The sequence below is a fragment of the Haliaeetus leucocephalus genome, unplaced genomic scaffold (genome assembly GCF_000737465.1).
Source record: "Haliaeetus leucocephalus isolate CR32 unplaced genomic scaffold, Haliaeetus_leucocephalus-4.0 Scaffold932, whole genome shotgun sequence".
Taxonomy (NCBI): domain Eukaryota; kingdom Metazoa; phylum Chordata; class Aves; order Accipitriformes; family Accipitridae; genus Haliaeetus; species Haliaeetus leucocephalus.
The window spans coordinates 6,391,087-6,412,107 of NW_010973368.1; the positions used below are offsets into that span (position 1 = coordinate 6,391,087).

At 41.3% G+C, this 21,021-nt stretch overlaps 1 protein-coding gene across 1 annotated transcript; it reads right to left on the reverse strand.

Moving 5' to 3' along the window:
* Positions 1-334: 334 nt before the first annotated feature.
* Positions 335-12,475, reverse strand: DIO2 (deiodinase, iodothyronine, type II). Its single transcript, XM_010583790.1, is given in 2 exon segments — positions 335-952; positions 12,254-12,475. Coding segments are annotated over 2 exon segments (840 nt in total).
* Positions 12,476-21,021: the final 8,546 nt, after the last annotated feature.

A 21,021-nucleotide genomic window follows, 5' to 3' on the forward strand; every position in this document is an offset into this window, starting at 1 on the left:
AGGCTTTCTGATGAAATGCACAGCATTGCCCTTCCATGGATTGGCTCAGCCCAGGGCCAACACTTCATGAGTCAGGTTCCTGGGAGACAGGTCTTATCTTACCACTCTTCCTGCTCGCCAGCAGCACCTTTTCACAGAAGCATTCACCTCTTCTGTCCCGTAGCAAGCGCAGGAGTGGGATTTTTTTCATACAATAATGTTTCTGTGGAGTTAGTTTTTTGTTTTGTTTTCTTAATGTTCATTTGACCTTGTTATCAAATGTGTTCTCCTGCAATCATCTGAAAGGCCTTATGCAAACCAGCATATGTTTTCTTTTTTTCCCTTTCACATCACCTTAAAGGGACACTTCTGTTGACATAGCTTCGGCAGAGAATGGTTTTCATCTTTTGCTGAAGTTTTGTTCCAGCCAAAGCCGAACCTCCTGCAGATTGTAGAAAAAGGGGCCTTTGCCTCCCAGGTAGGCGATTTTTTGTCTCTGCACAATGCATACTCGCTCAAATGAAACCCCGTAGGCCACATTGGCATTGTTGTCCATGCAGTCAGCCACCACTTGGCACTGAGGTGGCAAGGAAAAGCGCTCTAGGAGCTGGTGAGCAGCTGCACATCGGTCTTCCTGGTTCCTGTGTTTCTTAACTTCAAATGAAGAGGGAGAGATTCCAGGGGCAGCCCAGCCATCTGACGGGTGAGCCTCATCGATGTAGACCAACAGAAAGTCAGCCACACCAGAGAACTCCTCCACCAGCTTGCTGAAGGCCGACAGCTGGCTTGTGAATGGTGGTCAGGTAGCTGAACCAAAGTTGACCACCAGTGGCCGCTCGGAGTTGGCAAAATCCAGAAGGTGGCATTTGGTTCCACACTTGCCACCGACACTCTGCCAGCTGCTACTGCTGCCATCACTGCCCTTGGCTATGTGGATTACACTGGAGTTTGGGGCTTCTCCTCCCAGTTTGACCTGACGGCAAAATAAATTAAAACATAGCAAGTTAGTGTGACTTGCTTGTCCAGTATCCTTACAACTATAAATAGAGTCGTCTGTTCAAAGAGTATACCTAAATACCTGCATGGACACTAGCATGGGGATATAGCAAATCATCAAAAGTAGCAGCTTCAGAAAGTTCATCTAGTCCATCTCCACTCACAGTACAGGGAAATGTGGCATTCCAGACAGGTATATTACTTCGTTATTGTTAGAAAACTTCATCTGAGATCTGTCTTGTCCTGTCCACTACACACATAGTCCTGTCCACCTATATGTATCTGCAGACTCTTATTTGCTTTCAGACAGACTACCTCTAATTTCTTCTAACTTTTCTCTGTGAGTCAAATTTTCTAGACATGATTTTTTTTCACTGCCATCCTGAGTTCTCTCCACTTGGTTCACATCTTCCTTGAAGAGCAGTGTTCAAAACTTCAAAAGAGTTTTTGTTAATTCTCAGAATAATGAGACAATTACTTCATGTATCTCACAGGCTACACCTGTTTATATATTCCAGATGTTTGCTTTTTATGAAACATCATGACTGTTTTGGAAAAACAGTAGCCTGTTGACTAGGGGTTAGCTAGTGAGAAGTTATAATGCCTAGGTCCCTTTTTCTGCCTTTCTAGTTGCTCCCCATCATAGACTTGGGTACTTCATCAGTCCAGCCTGAATTTGGTGTTTTGCACTTGGACCCATTGAACTGCATCCCACATTTCAAGCCGTTTTCCCAATTATCCAAAATCATTCTGCATTGTATTCCTGATCTTCACAACACATGCAGTGCCTTTCAATTTTGAGAGGTTTGCAGGTTTCATACAGGTATATTCTCTTCCATCCTGCAGTCCAAGAATGAAAATACCAAGTACCAAACACAAGAGAGATCTCTGCAGACACCCACTCAATATTTATCATTCTGTTTTGACAGCGGACCATCCAATGCTGCTCTCTCCAAAAGGTTTTCTAACCACTTTGCAGTAATTTCATCAGTGATTGATTGACACTGCTCCTTCTACTGCAATGTTTCCCTAGAAAATGATTGGGGAAAAAGCAGCAGGAAAAGGGGAAAGTTCATATGATGGTGTAAGTAGGATGAAGTGAAAACGAACTGTTCTCAGCTCTAACCCCAGATCTAACTCAGACCCAACAGGCAATTGTGGATAAGTCATTGTGCCTGACCATTTCCATTTCCCTGCCTATAGAAAAAAGACAGAATATAAGCATCTCACAGAAGGGACTGCCAGAATAAGGTGGAGCCTGCAGAGGGCTCCAAGATCCTTAGCTGATAACTGCTATAGAACCACAAAATATTATTACATAAGACAATTAGTTTTTAATGAGCTCTGCCACAGCAATTCCTATGTCTCTTCAACATCAAGCTCTAGTACAACAATTATCCTTTTATATTTCCCTGACTCTTTCTATCTCTCTCTGTCTCCTGTCTATTTGATTACGTTCGGAAGTGTTGCTTTGAACGAAACTTACAGGGCCAAATTCTGAAGTCTTTCATATTTTATTTACTTCTTTATGAACCTACACTCCCATTGAAGTCAACAGAAGTTAACGCTGAATAAGAACTGTGTAAAAGCTGAATAAGTAACTGATTTTTAGTGCACTTCTATTCTATATTACATTACAGGGTATCCTGATGAGTCAGATACAGTAAGAAGCTGAGTTAACAGCTGAAAAGTTAGCTGATACAATTACTGCTACACACAGATCCAGAGGCAAGTATATTGTAGATACTGGATCCTCCATTTCTTCCTGGGAAACCTGGCTGCCTTGAACAAATCTACAGTTATTCATGACTCGGCATTATTTCATCAGAATAGCAATAGAAGCAAGAGTCTAACCAAAGCAAAGTTTGTAAGACACTGCCCTTAAAGTTGCCAGACTTCACAGCCACACGAGGTCTCACAGCATGTTGGCACATGCTATAAACATCATTTTGACTATTTTCTATAGGGCAAATTGAGACACAGTTGTGCTGCCATTCACTCAGAGATCAGCAAGGAAGAGAGCTACAGAAAGAAAGACTGTCCGAGACCCACAAATCTGTCCAGGCCAAGCACATGGTGATCATGCCACTGGGAGCAGGGGATGTGCAGCTGCGGCTGCACCACAGGCAAGGGAAGCAAGTGATGTCCCAGGAAAGCACAACCTCTTGTGGCCCCTCTCCCTGTAAACCTGCATCTGCAGCATTGCTGTCTGCTAGAGCCCTGGTAACAGTTAGAAAAAAAAAGCCTTGTGCTCATTTGCCTTTGAAAGCAAGCAAGGCTTGAAATAGCTGCGTTTAGGACCTGCTGTGTGAGTGTGCTGTCCGTTGAACTCAAGGAAGGAAAAGAGCCATATCCAGTTTTTGAGAAGAAGGATCTATCTGGAGAGAGGCAGGCTCAGAGACTCAGGCTGTAGCATTTAAGAAGTAGCATTAAGCATCTTGCAGCATTTAAGAAGTGCTGCTACAGGCCACCTACACCTTAGCAGGTCATAGGTACTCTTCTGTGCAGCTGTTGAACATCTCATTTCTCTCTGCCATTCTGTGCAGTAAGATAGGCAAAGCAGGAGTGAGTAAAGTAAAGGGCCAGACTTGAGCAAAGAAATACACAGGTCAAGATCATGTGGCAGCCATATAATGATCCTGAGGGCTGCATTCAATCCATAAGCCAGCTAGACAACTCAGCATTTTGTGACAAGTTGGTAACCACCAAAAAAGGGCACCTCTCAAGAAACACATCTGCACTTCTGCACAAACACTAGATCCCTCTTTACCTAGAAAGCTTAACTGCCCTTACAGTGCCAAGCAAATGCTTTTTCAGAGCTAGCTTGCCCAAAATGTGCCTTCTGGGCAAAGTCTGACATGTAAGTATCTGTGCTGCACCCACTCCCTGGATGAATAATGGACCTCAGTATTTAGGAGCGTGCACTCATCTAGTCAAAGAAAAAAAGCAATAATGTGATTTACCTCATAAATCGCAATTAAGCAACACACCTTGAATTTCTAATATTTGCTGGCACTCTTCAGAAGAGAAGAAAAATAAAGGTAAAAAGGATAGAAGCAACTAAAACACAGCAATGTACAGGGCTGCTTAAGAGACAAGAAACACGTGAGCAGCTGTTTCACCTCACTCTTCTGGTTTTATTTTAACAAAACTATTATGACTGAAAATACTCTAACCAACACTCTTGAACTGGGAAACCATAGCCTGCTTCTTGATCACATTTAAGCATAAAGAGAGGCTACATATTGTAAGCTCCTGATTACCAACTTTTCACTCAGGTCTACCAAACGCTTCTTTTTCTAGGCAAGTTTGCAAACCCTGAAGGAACAGACTAACAAAGCAACTCCCACTGAACACCAGCATGGGAATGCCCTTCAAGTACTATTTAACATTGATACCAAGGGTGGCAACATATTTCGCTGTTCTCCAACAACGCAAGTTTGCGTTCTGTCTCATACTCCTTATTAACCAAAAAATAGATGGATTTAGGAAGTAAATTACAAATATGCCCTACGTCTCCTTATAGCAGTTTCTCTTCATTTACCACAGCCATGAAGTAGGTCTCGTGGCCGCAGGTTACCTATTATTTTAATTTTTGTTTCTAGGAGTGCTTGTGTTGGGTTTTTTTTCCCCTTAATGAGACATCCTTGCCAAGCAGGCATTCACAAGGCATTTTCTGCTCTTGTAGAGGAGTAATTAGGTCGGTGCCTTGTTCCATGCCAGTGTCAGGCACTCCAAAAAGCAGCCCTGCCCAGTCGTTAATGCTTAAACATAAGCAGCGGCATCTCCACTAATTGGTCTTGATGAAGCGCTGACGTTCCCAAAGGGACTCTTTATTTCACCAGGCTCGGGAACCGATTGACACAGGATGACAATATCATCCTTGCTGATCATCTGCATTGTAGGCCTTGGCTGTCTTCTTTGTTGTTATTTATTGAAAGAAAAAATAGCTCTTGGAAAAGAAAATCAACGCAATGGGAAAACAAACAAAAAACCCCATGTATTCAGCCAAACCGCTTTTGAAATCTTACACAAAGGCAGGCAAAATATAAATTCTGAGAAACAAACTAGCAGAATTCCCCTCACACGCAATCCAGCATTTCTATAATCACGTACTTCTGTGCATGAATATTTGGGCATTCGGTGCCAGCCTTCTGGATGAGGTGGAAACTGGGCAGCGTGCAGGCACCCCCTCCCACTCAGCCTGCATGCAAGGTAGGTCAACCAAATCTGAGAGCCAGCCCAGCCATCAGCAAGAGCAAGCACGAGCCCGACACCAAGGCAGTGACTTGTATCATTTGTGCGAATTTTGTGTTTGCTTGACAGCCTTGGTACTGCATCTCCTTCTCTGAGTCTGCACGCAGAGTGAAAAGGGAACAAGGCTGCCGATGCTTTAGCATGCAGACTGCAAAATGAAGGAGACTTAGGAGAGGGAAAGAAAGCCCTATTCATAAACTACAGGCTAGAAATAGCACATACTGCTAACTTTGTTGTACATTCTCCATGAGGACTAGGAAAAGCCCCATGGACAAAACATCACCTCCTCATTTACCTGTTCTTTCTTCTCATTTTGCTTTTATCAGCTTTAGCATAACCCTCCTGGGATTCTGTGCACTGGAATACAACTTTCATTCCCTGCATGAGGGATTTTCAAACAGTTTGGCAGACTCATGAGGCTGGGTCAACCCCCTAAAGAAAATAGGTGTTGCCAGACAATTAGCAGTCTGTGATATTAGCCATTTAAATATGGACATGCTGTGTTTGGGACTGGAGTCCAGTGATTGGTAATGAACTGAATCCCTGGAGCTTTTTGCTCCTTTTCAAATTCTCTGCTTTGATTTGATTTGATCTCATTCAGCTAAATATACCCTTTGAACAGCCCGGTATTTCTCAGTGCTTCATCCAAATCATAATCAGACTCTGACTGGAGAATTACACAAATTATTATTTTTGTTTTCTTTATTTACATGACCCAGAGTTGTGCAGTGGATAAAAATTACAGGAGGCCCTTGTCTGGAGTAGCATATGGGAGTGGGAGCTCTTCATTTGTCATAGGGAGGTGGCAGCTTGCTTTAAGAGACTCTATTACTCAAACTGGAAAGCAAAGACTAGAATTGACTCAAGTTCTCCCAGAGTCCAGAGTCTTTTATTTAGGATCAGGTGTGTGAAGCTGAGGGAGGGAAGCAGGAGACAAATTAAAAGGGCACAGTCCGGATAAAAATAACTAGTCAAATGCTGGTCTCTTTATTTAAAAACTGCCAGTCCCACAAACGAGCATAAAGGAGTCTTTTGCCGTGCTCTCTTATAAAAGAAAACGAATAATTTTAGTTCCTCTGATCGGGGAGCCTACAGCAAGCTTCTTAAGGGCTTATGTTTCCCTCAAGATGGGAGCATGGCCTACGACATCGTGGCCTCTGGGCCACTGGCTGCCCTTGCGGACTCTACCTAGCGGTGACAGAGGCCTTCACCAGTTTTTGTTAGTCAGCACCTGGAGGACATTTGAAATTAATTTGGATGTTCGGTTTTGGGGGGTTTATTTTTTTTTTTTAACTCAGCCGTAGCACTGTATGAATACAGTGATGGTTTTGTTGGAGAGGCTGAGCTGACGTGCAAGGACCATGTACGATCCTTTTCCTGGGTGGTGCCCGTTAGCTAATATTCTGTATCTACCACAGCCAAAGGGGGTTTTCACAAGGGTTTGACAAAAAGGCAAGTACTCCTTTCAGTCAGTTTTTCACATATGAGGGTGAAAATGGAAGACTGCAAAGAGGTGGTGTGGCAGAAGTAAAGTTAGATCCGCAAAATGAAACAGGTAGGATGAGACCCCAAGTGGGATAGGAGTCATCATATTCCTTTTCTACCTTTTGTCTGTCTTGAGTGTTTGAACTGTAACCTCCGGGGGGCAAACTGTCTGCTCTTCTTGTTTAGGACACTGCCTAGTACAATGGGCCCTGGTCTAGGTTGGTCCTCAGACACTACTGTAACAAACATGATTATATATTAATAATAATGACAATGTTTTAATAATAACGACAATGACAAGCCCAAATCCTGTTGAACTTTTGTTCCAAACACTGCAGGAAAGGTTTTAATTGTGGTTTTGTTTTGTTTTTCTCACTTCTTTCAAGATTGTTTTCATTTGCAAATGTCAATGAAAACAATTCTGCTAAGGCTGAACTCTGTAAAACCAATAAAATATTTTTAATACCACACAATGTCTAGTTCTAAACCCTGAAACTATACAACATGCTCTCTTTCACAAATTCCCTTTATCACTGTCAAATGCAGACAGAGACCCTTCCTTACCTTGCTAGACAAAATAAATACAAATAATAAGTATAGAGGCTATGTCTTTGTTCCAACCTTTAAAAGATTTCCACAGACAGCAAAGAGTCACTGGACAGCCAAAGAGCAAGTAAAGGATCGTGCCATTATATTACTTTCACATACAGCTTTGTGATAATGTTGTGCAGCATGTACTTAACAGGACAGTTTTCAGGCTGTCCTGCTTTGCATGCTGATTTATTTTAGGAATAAAGGTTGCACCTATCAAGCAGGCAGAAGTAGCCAAAGGTAATTTAACTGTGCCTCCCTGAAATCTCAGAAAAATCCCACTGGGTGTTTACTGAACCAGTCTACTTGCTGCTACATCCAGAGCTGGGCCTATGCTGTGAAGTTGGGATCCTGTGCCAACCGTTCCCTCCGTGCTGGGTCTGTCATGCCAGAGCTTGCTGCTGGCCCATTCTAAAGACAGTAAAAAGCTGTACAAGTACATATACACACCCATCACCATCATCACTTGAGATACCAGCATCCTTCTGAGGGCTGTAACGTACATTTACACACATGTGCGCATATGCAGACGTGCATGTTACCCCCATAGGTGCATCACGGCATTCCTAAGTATTTGGCTGCTTCAGGGAGATGCCATTAAGGTCTTCCCCCTAACTATGCTGCACTGAGGTAGAGAAGAGGGAGGATTTCCTCTAGGATAACCTTACAGCTCTCTACTGGAGACCAGGAACGGTAGCTCCACATTGCTGAAACACAAAGCTAGTATCTGGCACTGGAAAGGCTCCGAGCATGAGGCCTCACCACTGGGCACTGCTAATGGGTGCAACCTTTTTTGTACCTATTTTAAAAGCATTTTAAGATAATGATTTCTCACCTTTGGAATCTTAGAAAGCGGATTCATCCCAGTACTAAATAAAGCATGTAACTTAGCAGGTAAAAAAAAAAACTTTTAAAATTTAATACAATGTTTTTTTCAAAACTTCTCTAGATTTTTCTCTGGATTTCTGTAAGATATGTGACACATTCAGTATACATGCTGTGGGCTAAAACAAATGCCTCACTGGCATTTGTACAGATCGCCTATATAAATCATGCAGAAGGTACACTAACACCCTCTCAAAAATCTCTGTTGTTTTTTCTGTCTTATCAGTAGGTGTGGTTGCATTCATATCTATACGTATGTATACATATATATATGTGTACACATATACGGAGAAATGAGAGAGGACTGACTCCTGAAAGAGCAGATTATTTATGCCTATGTGTGTGTATTTTTGCATTTATACCACATATATGTACATATATAAAGACAGATACACACACATATATATGTATACATACAAACACATATGAAAGTGTAAATACACACACATACATACATACATGATTTGCTCTTCAGGAGTCAATCCACTCATTTCTGTAGATAAACAGAGCACAACAGTAAATTAGAAAAATAACATTTAAGTAAAATAGTTGCACTCTTTCAATTATATGAAGTTGATGTAACTTGGTTACTAGCTCTATTTATCTCTGTTACAACAATTAATCTGGTCCTAAAGACTCCCTTGTTGTAATGTAAGACACACTTGCCTCTCAGAAAAGAATAGGAGGAGGATGTTCTATAAATCACAAAGCTGGTGCAGTGTAGACAATATCAACACTGAGTGTGACAGATACTGAACTCAGAGCTAAGGAAGTAAAGAGAAATATATTAATCATTGGTAAAATTTACATAAGAAAATAAAAACAAACAAAAGATCAATCATTTTTATTCCAGTAGGACTGTAAAATGTGGAGAAAACAAGTCATATAGAATGTTCCAATAAAAAAGAATACTGAATATACTCTATATACAGCAAACTCTGCATTGCTTCCCCACTGAGGATGTTAAAATCTTCAACTGTTGCTAAGAAATCTTACCTATGAAATAATTGCCCTAACCAAAAAGTCATGTGCAATAATACTTAATAACAGCAAAAAGCAGAACAAAAGCAAATTGAAATTTGGGTAAGATATTCAAAAGTTTTTCTAGAAGGGAAAATGCATCAGAACAGCTATTTTCAAATATACTCTAACTATTCCATGATCATCTCTTGTACACATTAGTTCTGGAACAGAATCACTTAACTCTGGGACAGACTGTGTGCTTTCAAGGCAGAGCTCCTTTCTTGTAATAAATTTACTTTAATCCAGAATCTACTATCTACCAACAGAGTTTTTCTGGAATGGCTTCCAGTAAATTTTTCTGTGAAAAGAAATTTCACATCATGTACTTTTATGAAAAACGTTATGAAATGTACTCAGGAAGAGTTCTCTGTAAGTGACACAAAACATAGTAAAACCAAGCATAGTTACTGCTTTAATCCAGTCTTTTGCTAACTGGCAGTCTAGCTTTGGTTTATCTCAGACATCTGCAATTCTGCTATTCTAGCTGAAAAATGGTGATTATCTCATAAATATTTTTCAATGGAATGAGCTTAAGTACCTGCTTAAGTACTTTGCTAATACCTGGCTTCAGCTAGCAAATTGGAGCAATAAGCAATCACAGTTGTGATATCGACTGCGTTTTGCCATGATGTTTAGTATCCTGACTCCCAAGTATTTTCATTTCCTACCTTCGCTAATTGGCTAAGATTAAGATATCACAACTGGACAGTCCTATTCAGGATTTAGAAAAAGATAATTTAAGGAAAAAGATGCTTTGTGGGACAGTCTTTAATATATTTCACTATTTATCATGCTTTCTAAACATGCCACAAAGCAGGTGTGTATTACAAATTTTTTCGATTCTACCAGTACAGCTTTCCAGCTGAAATTTTTTTCCTTTCTCTTCCTTACAGAAGCAGCAGAAGATACTCCTCTATTGTGGGGATGATGACTCTTCTTCTCCTAATATTGCTTCTCAGTTTATTGTGTCCCCTCTATAATTTGATATCTACACTTGTCAACCTTTCTGTGACAATCAAGGGTTTCCAATGACCTTCTGTCCTTATGGCCCATAATTCTATTAAGGAAAACAGAGTCTTTCCATGAATTGTTGTCAATGAGTTTTGTCTTAAGATTAGCTGGCATGAATTGATTTTTTTCCCCCCTTTTTGGAACAAGGTGATAAAATCTGGTTATGTTTATATGCATTTTTCTGCTGAGTTCACTGAGGCCCAGAATTCATTCTAGCAACCTTAAAGCCTGATTGGCCTTATCAACCTAGGTCATTTAATGGTGATAAGGGAGAGTTTTTAATGACCAAAAGTCAAGGTATGAGTTTCATTGCCAAAACCAAAAATAGCACAGAGTCATCCTCTCTGTAGCTTCCATGGTTGACATCAACAGTACTGAGGAAAAGGCAAAGTATGACTTTGGAAAGTACAGAAAGGCATGCAACATCTTTATTTTAAATCATTTTGTGTTATTTAAACAAAATGAGATTGAAAACATCTCATGGATATATATCCATGCCTTCCCCAGACCCTGGGCCACTACCAAATTCCACTGGAGCCTTGACCAAGCCATGTGTTAACTGTACTGCCTTGCCTTGTCTGTAAAATGGGAACAATTGTGTTCATCGGCCCATTTAACAAGGCCACTGTAAAATTTACTTACTTAATGTCTGTGAAGAGACTAAAAACAGAAACTAGAAGGGCTAGGAGAATAGTGAGCTTCATTCAGCGTTACTTCATTTGGGTAGCCAGCTGGCTGATTCCTAGGGCAGCAGTAAGAGGTTGACCCATTTGGCAAAAGCTAATGTTATTTATATTTGTCTTACACTGAAAATTAATGTCCCCGTGGCTTGGGTTTCAGGCTAAGCAGCTTGTATTCCATATCACAAAGCCAGCAAACACCAACACCACCAGCTCTTCACATCTCTAGGTAAGAGCAAATACAAAAGCCATTGTGAGGGAGCGAAAGGGGTCTGGGGGGAAGGCAATACAAAAAGAAATATTTCAGAAGATATAGACCTATCATTTGGATAGGACCCCTATAACCTCATGACATCACATGGGGTATGTTAAATTAGATGGTCTAAATAAGACAACACATTAACAGACTAAGCACTGTTTTGGAAGCCACAGAGCTCTGAATCCAGTTCTTCTACTTACTAACTGGGTGGCCTGTGCAAGAAATTTCATCTTTTTGGGTCCACCTTTTCAGTCTATAAAAGGGAACTATAACTACCTCATGAGACCCGGGCAGTACCACTGGGTAATGTTTATACAAAGCTTAAAAGGAAAAAAAAAAAAAAAAGAAGAAGAAGTACATGTTGCATAACTGCTATTGGCTTTATTAACTTAAATCACCAGGCAGCTGTCCCTCAGCTAGTCAAGTTCATTTTTAATCTCTGACATGTCCCTCTGTCACTGTTTTCATGAAGAAAAAAGGCTCACTATTTCACTCCATGCCCAGTTTTACTATTACTTGGATGCTTCCTCTAATATAAAAATTAACATATGGGCAACAGAAAACGCCAGCGTAATGGCAAAGGTTCATTTCTATCTTTTACTCTAATTAAAACAAGTCTGTCTATGTTACATAGATGACATCTACCTCTGCAGAGCTCTACCTGAAGATGCAGCCTCTGTGTAATCTCTGAGGATCTCACACGGCGAACGATTAAACGACAGCTGTGAAAACATCTAGAGCATTTTACAGTTATTCTCATACAAAACTCTTGAAATACTCTGTCAACATGACCCTCATTACTCGTCCCGGCGGGGAAACTGAGGCACGGCTCAACGAAGTGCCACGGCCACGGCCGCACAGAGAGGCAGTGGCGGAGCAGAGGCAGCAGCTCCCGAGTCTCGCGCCCCCTCAGCCCCCACTTAAACCCACCGCTCCTCTCCGCTTATCCCTCTGCCACCACACTTAGCGCCAGCCGGGAGACAGCCAGCACGGCACGGAGTCATTCCCTTGCCTCCTCCGTCGACAGCCGGGCCGTCCGCCAGGGCTCTCCCACCCCGACCCGGCAGCCCCATCCCCGGGCACCCACCTGCTTGTAGGCGTCCAGGAGGAAGCTGTTCCAGACGCAGCGCAGCCCCTCCGAGGTCAGCATCCTCCGCCACTCGCCGCGCCCGGACTTGGAGCGGCTCAGAAACAGCACCATGTGCTTCAGGAGGATCACCGAGTCATACAGCGCGAGGAAGAGGCAATTGGAGAAAAAGACCGGCAAGATCTGAAGCGTGATCAGCAAATCCACACTTAGCAAACCCATCTTCCTTGCTGCTTCTCTCCAGCCGGGTACCTTCAGCTCCCTTCTCCGCTCTGTACCCTCATTTAAAAAAGTAAAGTAAAAGGCATTTCGAAAGCCTCGTTACCCCTCTCTCAGCCACTCTCGTTAAAATGAGCAGAGACAGTTAAATACGAGCAGGCTGGTTGAAACCCTAACTGCATGATACTCATTCAACTCGGAGCTGCTTATTTTTCAGAAACTAAGATTTTAACAAAAATTCCTCCCTTAACCAGGAGACCTGATTTTGTTGAAGAGAGAGGCAGCTGTGCTTCCAGTTCCCTGCAGTTACAAAATTTAAGCTGAGACTGTTAATTGTTAACTTTCCTGCACTATCCCATTGTTTCTCAGCTATTTAAGCACTGAAGAGACCTCTCATTTCTGTGTCAGTAAAGCTAGCTACCAGGTGCAACAATACTTTTTTTAAAAAAGGTTTATGTACATAAACTTTCTGTTCCTTCCTCCCTCCCTCTCTTTCCCTCTCTCCCTCCCCCCCCTCCCCCGCCTCTCTGTATTCCTGCCTTCCTCCTCTCGCCCTCTCTCTTGCTATCTGCCTATGGTGCAAAGTGCTTTCCCCTCTGGAGTCCTAGCTTGCTTCCCTGAAGCCTTTTATACATTCCCTAGCTAATTGCTGCAATAGAGAAATGAAACCCTAATCTTAGTAAAGATCTTGACGTCAATGTAAAAGAGGGCTTTACTTTGGCCAGGACTGCAGTGAATAGAAAAATGAAATTCTCAAAAGTCTTTTTTTTTTTTTTTCTAAGAGAGAAGAGAAAAAAGAGAGACAGACAGCAAGGGTGGAACTTTGCTTTGCTTTGAAAAGGAAAAAGAAAAAAAAAAACACAATATGCTTCTGACTGCTCTTACGAAATGCTTTCAAATTTTGGAAAAAGTATTTTCATAGGACCTGGAAGGTGACACAGCCACGCAGGCTTCTGTTGTCGATGTTTTGGGGTTTTTTTCTCATGGCTGGTTTTTTTTTTTTCTTTGTTCTTTTGTCTTTTCCAGGAAGATGTGTGAGTTGATGCATCCCAAGAAAGGGCACATTTCTGTACGTTTTTGTCCCACCTCCATGAAGTTCAACATGTATAGTGTTTAAATATCTATTGCTGTCTTCTTGGTACTTAAGGAAACATAAGTAAACACCCAGCACTGACCTCATCTACTGATGTGTGAGAGAAGAAGATAAGAAAAAGAAAAAAAAGTTTTTGAAGGATTTGAGGATTCTAAGCTAAAGTTCCCTCCTTAAAAATAATATGCTACAGCCTTAAATGCTGTTAATCAACTGAGCTTCAAGGACTTTAATACTCCCATATGAGAACTATTTACATCTACTAGTCTAATAAGGATACCTAACTTTTGGTTAAAAGCTGATTAAAAAAAAAAAAACAAACAAAACTGAGAGAAAGAAGTTTCCTCTGGCAGAGCCATGTGTGCTTTAACAACCACAAGCATCCCCTGCAGCCCCATGCTGAAGGTTTGCTTTGTTCGTTTGCACTTCTCTTTGTTTCACTTTAGTCTGATATTTAGTCCTCTTTACACGATTTTTTTTTTTTTTTTTGGTTTGATAGAGAAGACACATTTTGTTTGGGAGATTTTTTAGCATGGTTCTAACTTCCTTAGGTAAATATTTCATATATTTCATGTTGCAGACATCGATGTTTTTGAGTGGATGTCTTCCCTATGTGCTTATGTAGGCTCTCCTCACCAAATATGTTTCATTCCCAGAGATGCCAGTACAGTATCTAACCTCTGTCAACTCTCATCCTCGATGAGTAGTACAAGCTTCCTTCATTAATATATCTTACTCTTCACCAGTCATCACTATCCTTTCACTGCTAGCAACTGCAGAAGGTAAACACCATCACTATTCCCTACTCTGGGATCTTTCATTTTCAGATATTGTAATATCACTTGGGATGTCATTATACTAGGATGCATACCTCTAGAAAGGCCACCCCATGTCTTGTCTTGGGCTCACCAAATAAAAGTTTGTTTAGGTAGCATAATATCAGGCGTTTGCAAAAGATATCACCCAGACAGGATATCTTCCAGCAAATGTTTACTCACAGAAATAACTTTAAAAGGTTATGCACATTAAACCAGTGACCTTCTGTGTTACTAGCATAAACAAAAGAAGGAACTGAGTTTCTTTTTCAAACTATGACAACTTTTAAGTCAAAATGTTGGTGATGACAGTGTTCTGTTGCCATGGAAAGGATTGCAACCTCACAGATCTGGCTTTATTACTAAAACTTGCAAAAACATGTTATAAGCAGGCACTTGTATATCCCCACACATGGATGAGTCAGTGTGCTCATGTCATGTGAGCGCAACACAGGAACAAGGGTCCCCAGAGCTGCTAAACTAGCTTACTGTCTGACCTCAGGCAAGCATATGTAATCACTTGATTACAAGCACTCTTAAGCCTAGATTACTCTTCTGTAGATCCACCACTAAAACAGACACGATTCTGCCTGGGAAGGTCCCCTTCCTTCATTTTGGGAAGGTTTGTTAAAAGGCAGGTCTGGAGATTGTTGATGGTGATGCCAGATGAATCATCAGCCATTGTTTCTGAGAACAGTTCGCAAACAGCTCTGAGGACAGTCCAGCTCCGGCTCTTCCTGGTTCCCCGGAGGTAAAGTCAGTCTGGAACCTACGGTGGGAACACAGAGTATTCTGGGCTCCTGTGGAACAGCTGCCCCTACCCACAGCCTGCTTCATGGCTGAAGAGGTTGGTTTGTATGACAGCTGGAGACCAGACGACTATGGAGCTTTGAAGTGCATCGGGAGCTGAGCAGGAAGGCCATGGAGCACTAGTGTGAGACGGTATTTCGTATTTACAATGTCACCTTCCTTGCCTATAAGGCAGACCGTGTGTATTGAGTTAAGCAGAACTACCTCAGATTGTGTGTTTGAGAGCTTGAGTCAAGAGAGATTGATAACTACCTAATCCAACCATAAAGACAAAAATCTTTTGACTAAATAAAAATGTAAAAAGACAGCTTTTGCCATTGCTGTCTTCAGAAGCAGTCTGTCCCCGCAGGGCACAAGCACTGCTTCTCAGCTTGACAGTCAGAGTACAGCAGCCCTCAACAGAGAAGGAAAGCATAATCTCTGCTGCTTCTTGTTGATACCGCTTCTCTCCTTGGCTGAAACAATTCATTCCTATGTTTATTTCTCTCAGACATAAAAAATAGAAGTGAAACCACTATTTGCATCTTCTGTGATAGACGGGTATCTGCAGCATAATCTCAGTGTTGAAGCCAAGTCTCTTGTTATTTCCCTGTAGACCTTCATGAAGTAAGGAATAAAGGCTAGATCTTTCAGACCTCAAGTCATTAAGAGAGCCTTTACTCTCTTGAAGGAAAACTGGGTGAATTTGATACGCAAGGAAGAATTAGGCAGGGTTGAAAATACGCATGAGAGAACTGAGATAGGGTTCAGCTAACACTCGTTTCTGTTACATGCTCTGCCATACCCACCTATATAATTTGGGCACAGCCCTACAATGTACCTCAGTTCTCCATCAGCAAAAGAAAATAAAAGTCCTCCCGTAATCTAAGGAGCAGTCGGGTTCAGTAATGGGAAATTAAACATATCATCCATAATTTGTCAAGGTGGAATGAGCAAAGCCAACAACATTAAAGCATTCACTGTTACTAGACCTTGTATGTGGCTAAAGTCAACAGTATCGGTATAGATGTTCATATTCTGTAATGTTTATAGAAATCAGTGCCATCAAAACCATATCCATGCATAGCTTCATGTTTCTTCGCAGTTTCAACCACAGTAGCATGAAGATTAGGACACGGGCAGCCAGTAAGTTTCTTTACTGCAACTCTCTTGATAACTGTGCCTAGACACAGGAAATTTGAGGTGGAGTTACTACTGCTCAGGCCGCTTTCTCTGATCTCATTTTATAGTGGATCCATACTAGCTTTCTGCATGTCAGATAGTGTATTTTACAGCCTTCACTTGGTTATGTAGGTCTTTACCTGTTTGTGGCTAACTACCTATGTAAGCTGCCACGGCACTCAATCGCACTGTATCTAAGTACCTAAATGCGAGACCCTAGAGCCCAAAACAAGCAGACTGATTGATATTTTGGTTACTCAGCCTTATTTTCTCAGACTAAGCAAGACCATTTTGAATGCAGTAACTCTTTGCAACACGGCTGGGAAAGGGTACCTCACAGTGACAGGCACGCAAGGCTGCTGCTCCAGTCCTACCCCCAGGAGGTTCATGGGAGAGATCATCCCAAAGGATTGAGCACAACCTGTGTGCCTGCCTTGCTGCTTCTCATTGCTTTCACTGCCAAAAAACAAAGAATGAAGCTTTTTGTTTGAGAGCTATTTAGTGTGTCCATGAGCTTATCCCTGGAGAATTATGCAGCTGCAGAGTGATATGGCTAGAGATGGGGAGGAGAAAGTTTAGCTTAGCTTTGCCTCCCTGGCCCTGGGCAAAATTTGTTTATTACAGCCAAACAAGAATTTGTACCTCTCATAAAACTGCATTTTTTCTCTTTGCCAAAAGAGAAAAATCTCCCCCTTCTCTCAGCAACAATTCCCTCACTTAAAATGCCATGGGGCGTTGACTGACAGTCTATTTCCAGCGTATTTTCGTAAAGAAATAATATCTTCAATGAAAAATACAAATTTTCAGGCAAGTCTCAGTGATACCTGGATGGATTACCCACAGCGTGGATTCACCAGGCCCTGCCTTCCTCCGTCACTCCTGGCCGCAGCACCACGTCTGAATGGAGCAACGTTCATCCCGCTGGCACCCAGCCCCATCCTGCCTGCTTAAAGCTGCCTCTGTTCTCTACAGGAATCCGCTTACCAGCCTTTCAAAGGTGAGTGGACTAAATATATCCTTACTGCCTAATTTATCTACCTTTTGTATCAGCTTTGGGTTTGTTTTATTTGGGTTGTTCTACCACTGCCATTAGCATGCATAATTGAGAGTTAATTATTCTGTGAAACTGGCAGCTGTGAGACGTGCTGATTTAATATCTCAGAAGACCTGATTCCTCAAGTTTATCTGCAGTGGGGCTGAGTACAGGTAGTGAGAATGTAAACTGTCCACAGGAGCGGCTCTCCATGGCAATTTGGAGGGGAGTCCCTGGAGCAGGAAGCCAGCCTCACTGCCCACTCAGTCCACAAGGCAGCGCTACAATTAGAGGTCATTTCATCCAATAGATGCCAAACTGAGGCAGTATTCCAACATTCATATGAACTAAGGAAGAAAAAGGTCATATCATTGGGACACTTCTGGATAGGGAAAGAACAGAATATCCTAAGAGATGGCAAGTTACACCTAGATTCTGAGTATAACTGAGGCTGTCTTATAGTCAAGCCACAGTGGTTCAGAAAGATCGAAGTGTGCGAGGAGAACTGGGACTGCTGTTGTCTCTGCAAAACCTGTTCTGTGGACTTCAAAGCTGTCAGTCTGGCACCTTCTAAGAGCCTGCATTCATTGTATGACAGCAAAGTGAAATAATTGACTCATGGATGTGGGTGTGTCATAGTGACAAGTTTGAGGCTAGAATTCCCCACATCCCTTGACTAATGATCCCCCAAATTTCTATGCAAAACAAAAATAATCTCCCTGTTTCAGTAAACTCCAGTGAACAAACCTGATGCTAAAACACACCTGGCTGAGTCAGACTTAATTTTGGAACAAAACAAAACACCCTACCCACACTAAAAGATAAGGTAGTTTCTCTTAAGAAAAACAGGAAAGCTGATCTATGAATAAGGACAATCAGAAGACTTCATCAGAAGAAAAATCAGTCAGCCCAAATACTCTCAATATTGCACAAGAAGAGGAAAAAAGACCTTAAATGTATTGAACATGAGAAGAGAACAACTGTTTGTAGATTCTGTAAATTACCTCCCAAACTCCCAAGAGAAGCTGGGACTCGAATTTAAACTCTTCCGCTCATATGACTATCCAGGTGAAGAATATGTATACAGGAGTCTCATATAGCTGTCAATAAGTCAGGATGTTAATGTATTCCTACCCATCTTAAACAGCAGAGCGATGGTGGGGGGTAAAATTTTAGTAATGGCTCTGTAGAGGTTTCTAAGTAAGTTGGCTCAAAGTTCTAGAAAAGCCCTGCAGCCCCAAATTTCCCAGCTGAGAAGGGGCCATTTCCTTCTTGCCACCAAACCACTGAGCTTTTTTCTTCAGTGTGTACCTCTGGGGAGCTCCTAATCCAGCATGTTTCAGTGGAATTAAACGAGGTGTGTGTCCTTGTCATTCTTGTTGCATGTTTGTACATGAATTTCAGTTGCTGATGGTAGCTATGCACGGCCCAAGCTTTCAATCTCCCTCCTTCACATCCTGATGTGTTTTAAAGTTCCACCTTCTGTGGATAATTTTCTGTCCAGGAGTGGAGGCAGAAATCCTGAAATATCATAATAAAGGTTCTTATCATTGTATTTCTAGTTAAGTCAGAAATAGAAGTTGCCAAGAATCCTGTTTCCTTGAACTTGAATCCTATTCTCCAACCTTTTCTTGCCAAACCAAGACAATGAGATAGGTCAGATTCTTATGTGGATCGAGAACTGAGGTTTCCAGTCTTTACCAAAAGATATCCAGCTAGAAAAAAAAAGGCAGTCACAGTACCTCCTTATAGAAGATCTAGCAGAAAAATTAATGTGCTTTGGAAGGGAATGGAATATTTGGGGCAATCTGGAGCACTGGAATACAAAAAAATTAAACATCAGTGGCAGTAAATTATGCAGCAGTTTGCCTTTCTAAGTGGAGGGCTTCTTCTCAAGAGGAGCCTCTTAGATGTATGAGATTAGAAACTGTATGCTCTAAGTATTAATCAAAGTCTAGGAAGTGGTGGGTGCTGAAGTAGAAGCAATTAGAAATCTATTATCATCATCCTGCTCACATTTGATATTAAAGCAGTACTGTACTCCCCATCTTTTTTTTTTTCAGCTTAAGGTACCAGGAAAAAATAACAAAAAATAGTGTTTTAAAAACATATAAACAAGCTGTCTTATTCTCAGATTGACCTGGTCTATACTATAAGTGTAAGCAGTAAACTTTTGTATACTCCTTAATGCCACTGCCAAGCTGAAGTCAGTATTAACAGCCTGTCTCCTAGGTTCCTTAATCTATAAATCAGATCCTTTAATCCTGTTACACTTTTAATATCTTACAAACTGCCATCCTAGTGCCCTTCCACACCACTTAATTCAGTTCAACCCCCCTCCGTCTTGCCAGGCAAGAATGTGGTGGAATGACTATCCCAGCTGACAGCGATGAGCAGTTCCACCAGGGCTTCGTTCTCAGTGGTAGCTCACCTAAATACCATGCACACTTAGTTTCAGATCAGACAACTGGGTTGGGTTTTTTTCAGTAGGATTCAAATTTCCAACCTAACATTGCTTCTTATAGTTTTGTCAGATACTCTATTATCATGATTTGTATGCCATTTATAAATCATGAGTTTGCAGCGAGAATATTAATCTTCTTATCCTTGGGAACAAGGAAAATACCTAGGCCTTCTTGGTTGAGGCAGTAAGGAGTTCATGGGCAGTTTACTTTCTTAAGTAAGGACAGGGAACTTCTTACATCAAAGACTGAAAGCCAAGGCTTCTTTTTTCATTTCAATATTTTCAATATTCGTGACGGAAACTACAGATCTTTGGATGAAACCATATTGCAATGGTCCAAACCTCCTTGTAAACAACTTGGTTTTACACATTTGCGTTCAGGCCATTTAAAGACTGGCATTTCTTTAATTAACTCCTTCAGTTTCCCAGATTCTTTATTAAAAACTATTAAATCTACATGGGACACAGTTGCACAATATTGCCTCAATGTCTGCCTTAGCCACAGGGCTCTAGCTTTTTCCTAAACTGCTCAGAACATCTGCTCATGCTTTTTTTTTTTTTTTTTAACTCTATTTCCTTCAGTTTGAAAAACTGTCCATACAGAAAATTTTCTTTGCTACATTAGAAAAAGTTAATTCTATCATCCTAAAACAATCTAAATAATAATGTAAGAAGTGTCCACTGTGCTTCCTATAGTGGGATGTTAAATATGCACAAATTTATGTGGGTTTTTTCCCCCATGAGGGTATTTTCCAGACCTCTGGTGACACATGAAATGGAGCAAAATATTTGAAGTCAGTCACCGCTCAAAAAAAATATCCCCCTCTTTTCAAAAATGTTTCATTTTTACATAGAAGACAGCACTTCTCACATTTCTGAGCTGTATTTCCACAGCTAATAGGGACGCTAGGCAGGACACTAACTCAATAACATGACTAGTAGAAAGTACTCGAGAACTGTGTACTGTAAGAAATAAGAATACTTTCTGTCTTCTATGCTGCTGGCACTGACTTCAGGTTTATACAGAGTGCAGCTTTATTGAAACCTCTGTCTTGATTCTAGTGAAATTCAACTTCTCCATTCCCACTTTGGGGTGTTTTATTTAATTAATTTTAATCCCATTACCCTGTTTTGTTTAGAAATAATTTAGGCCTAGGAAGCCTTGTAAAAGCGTGT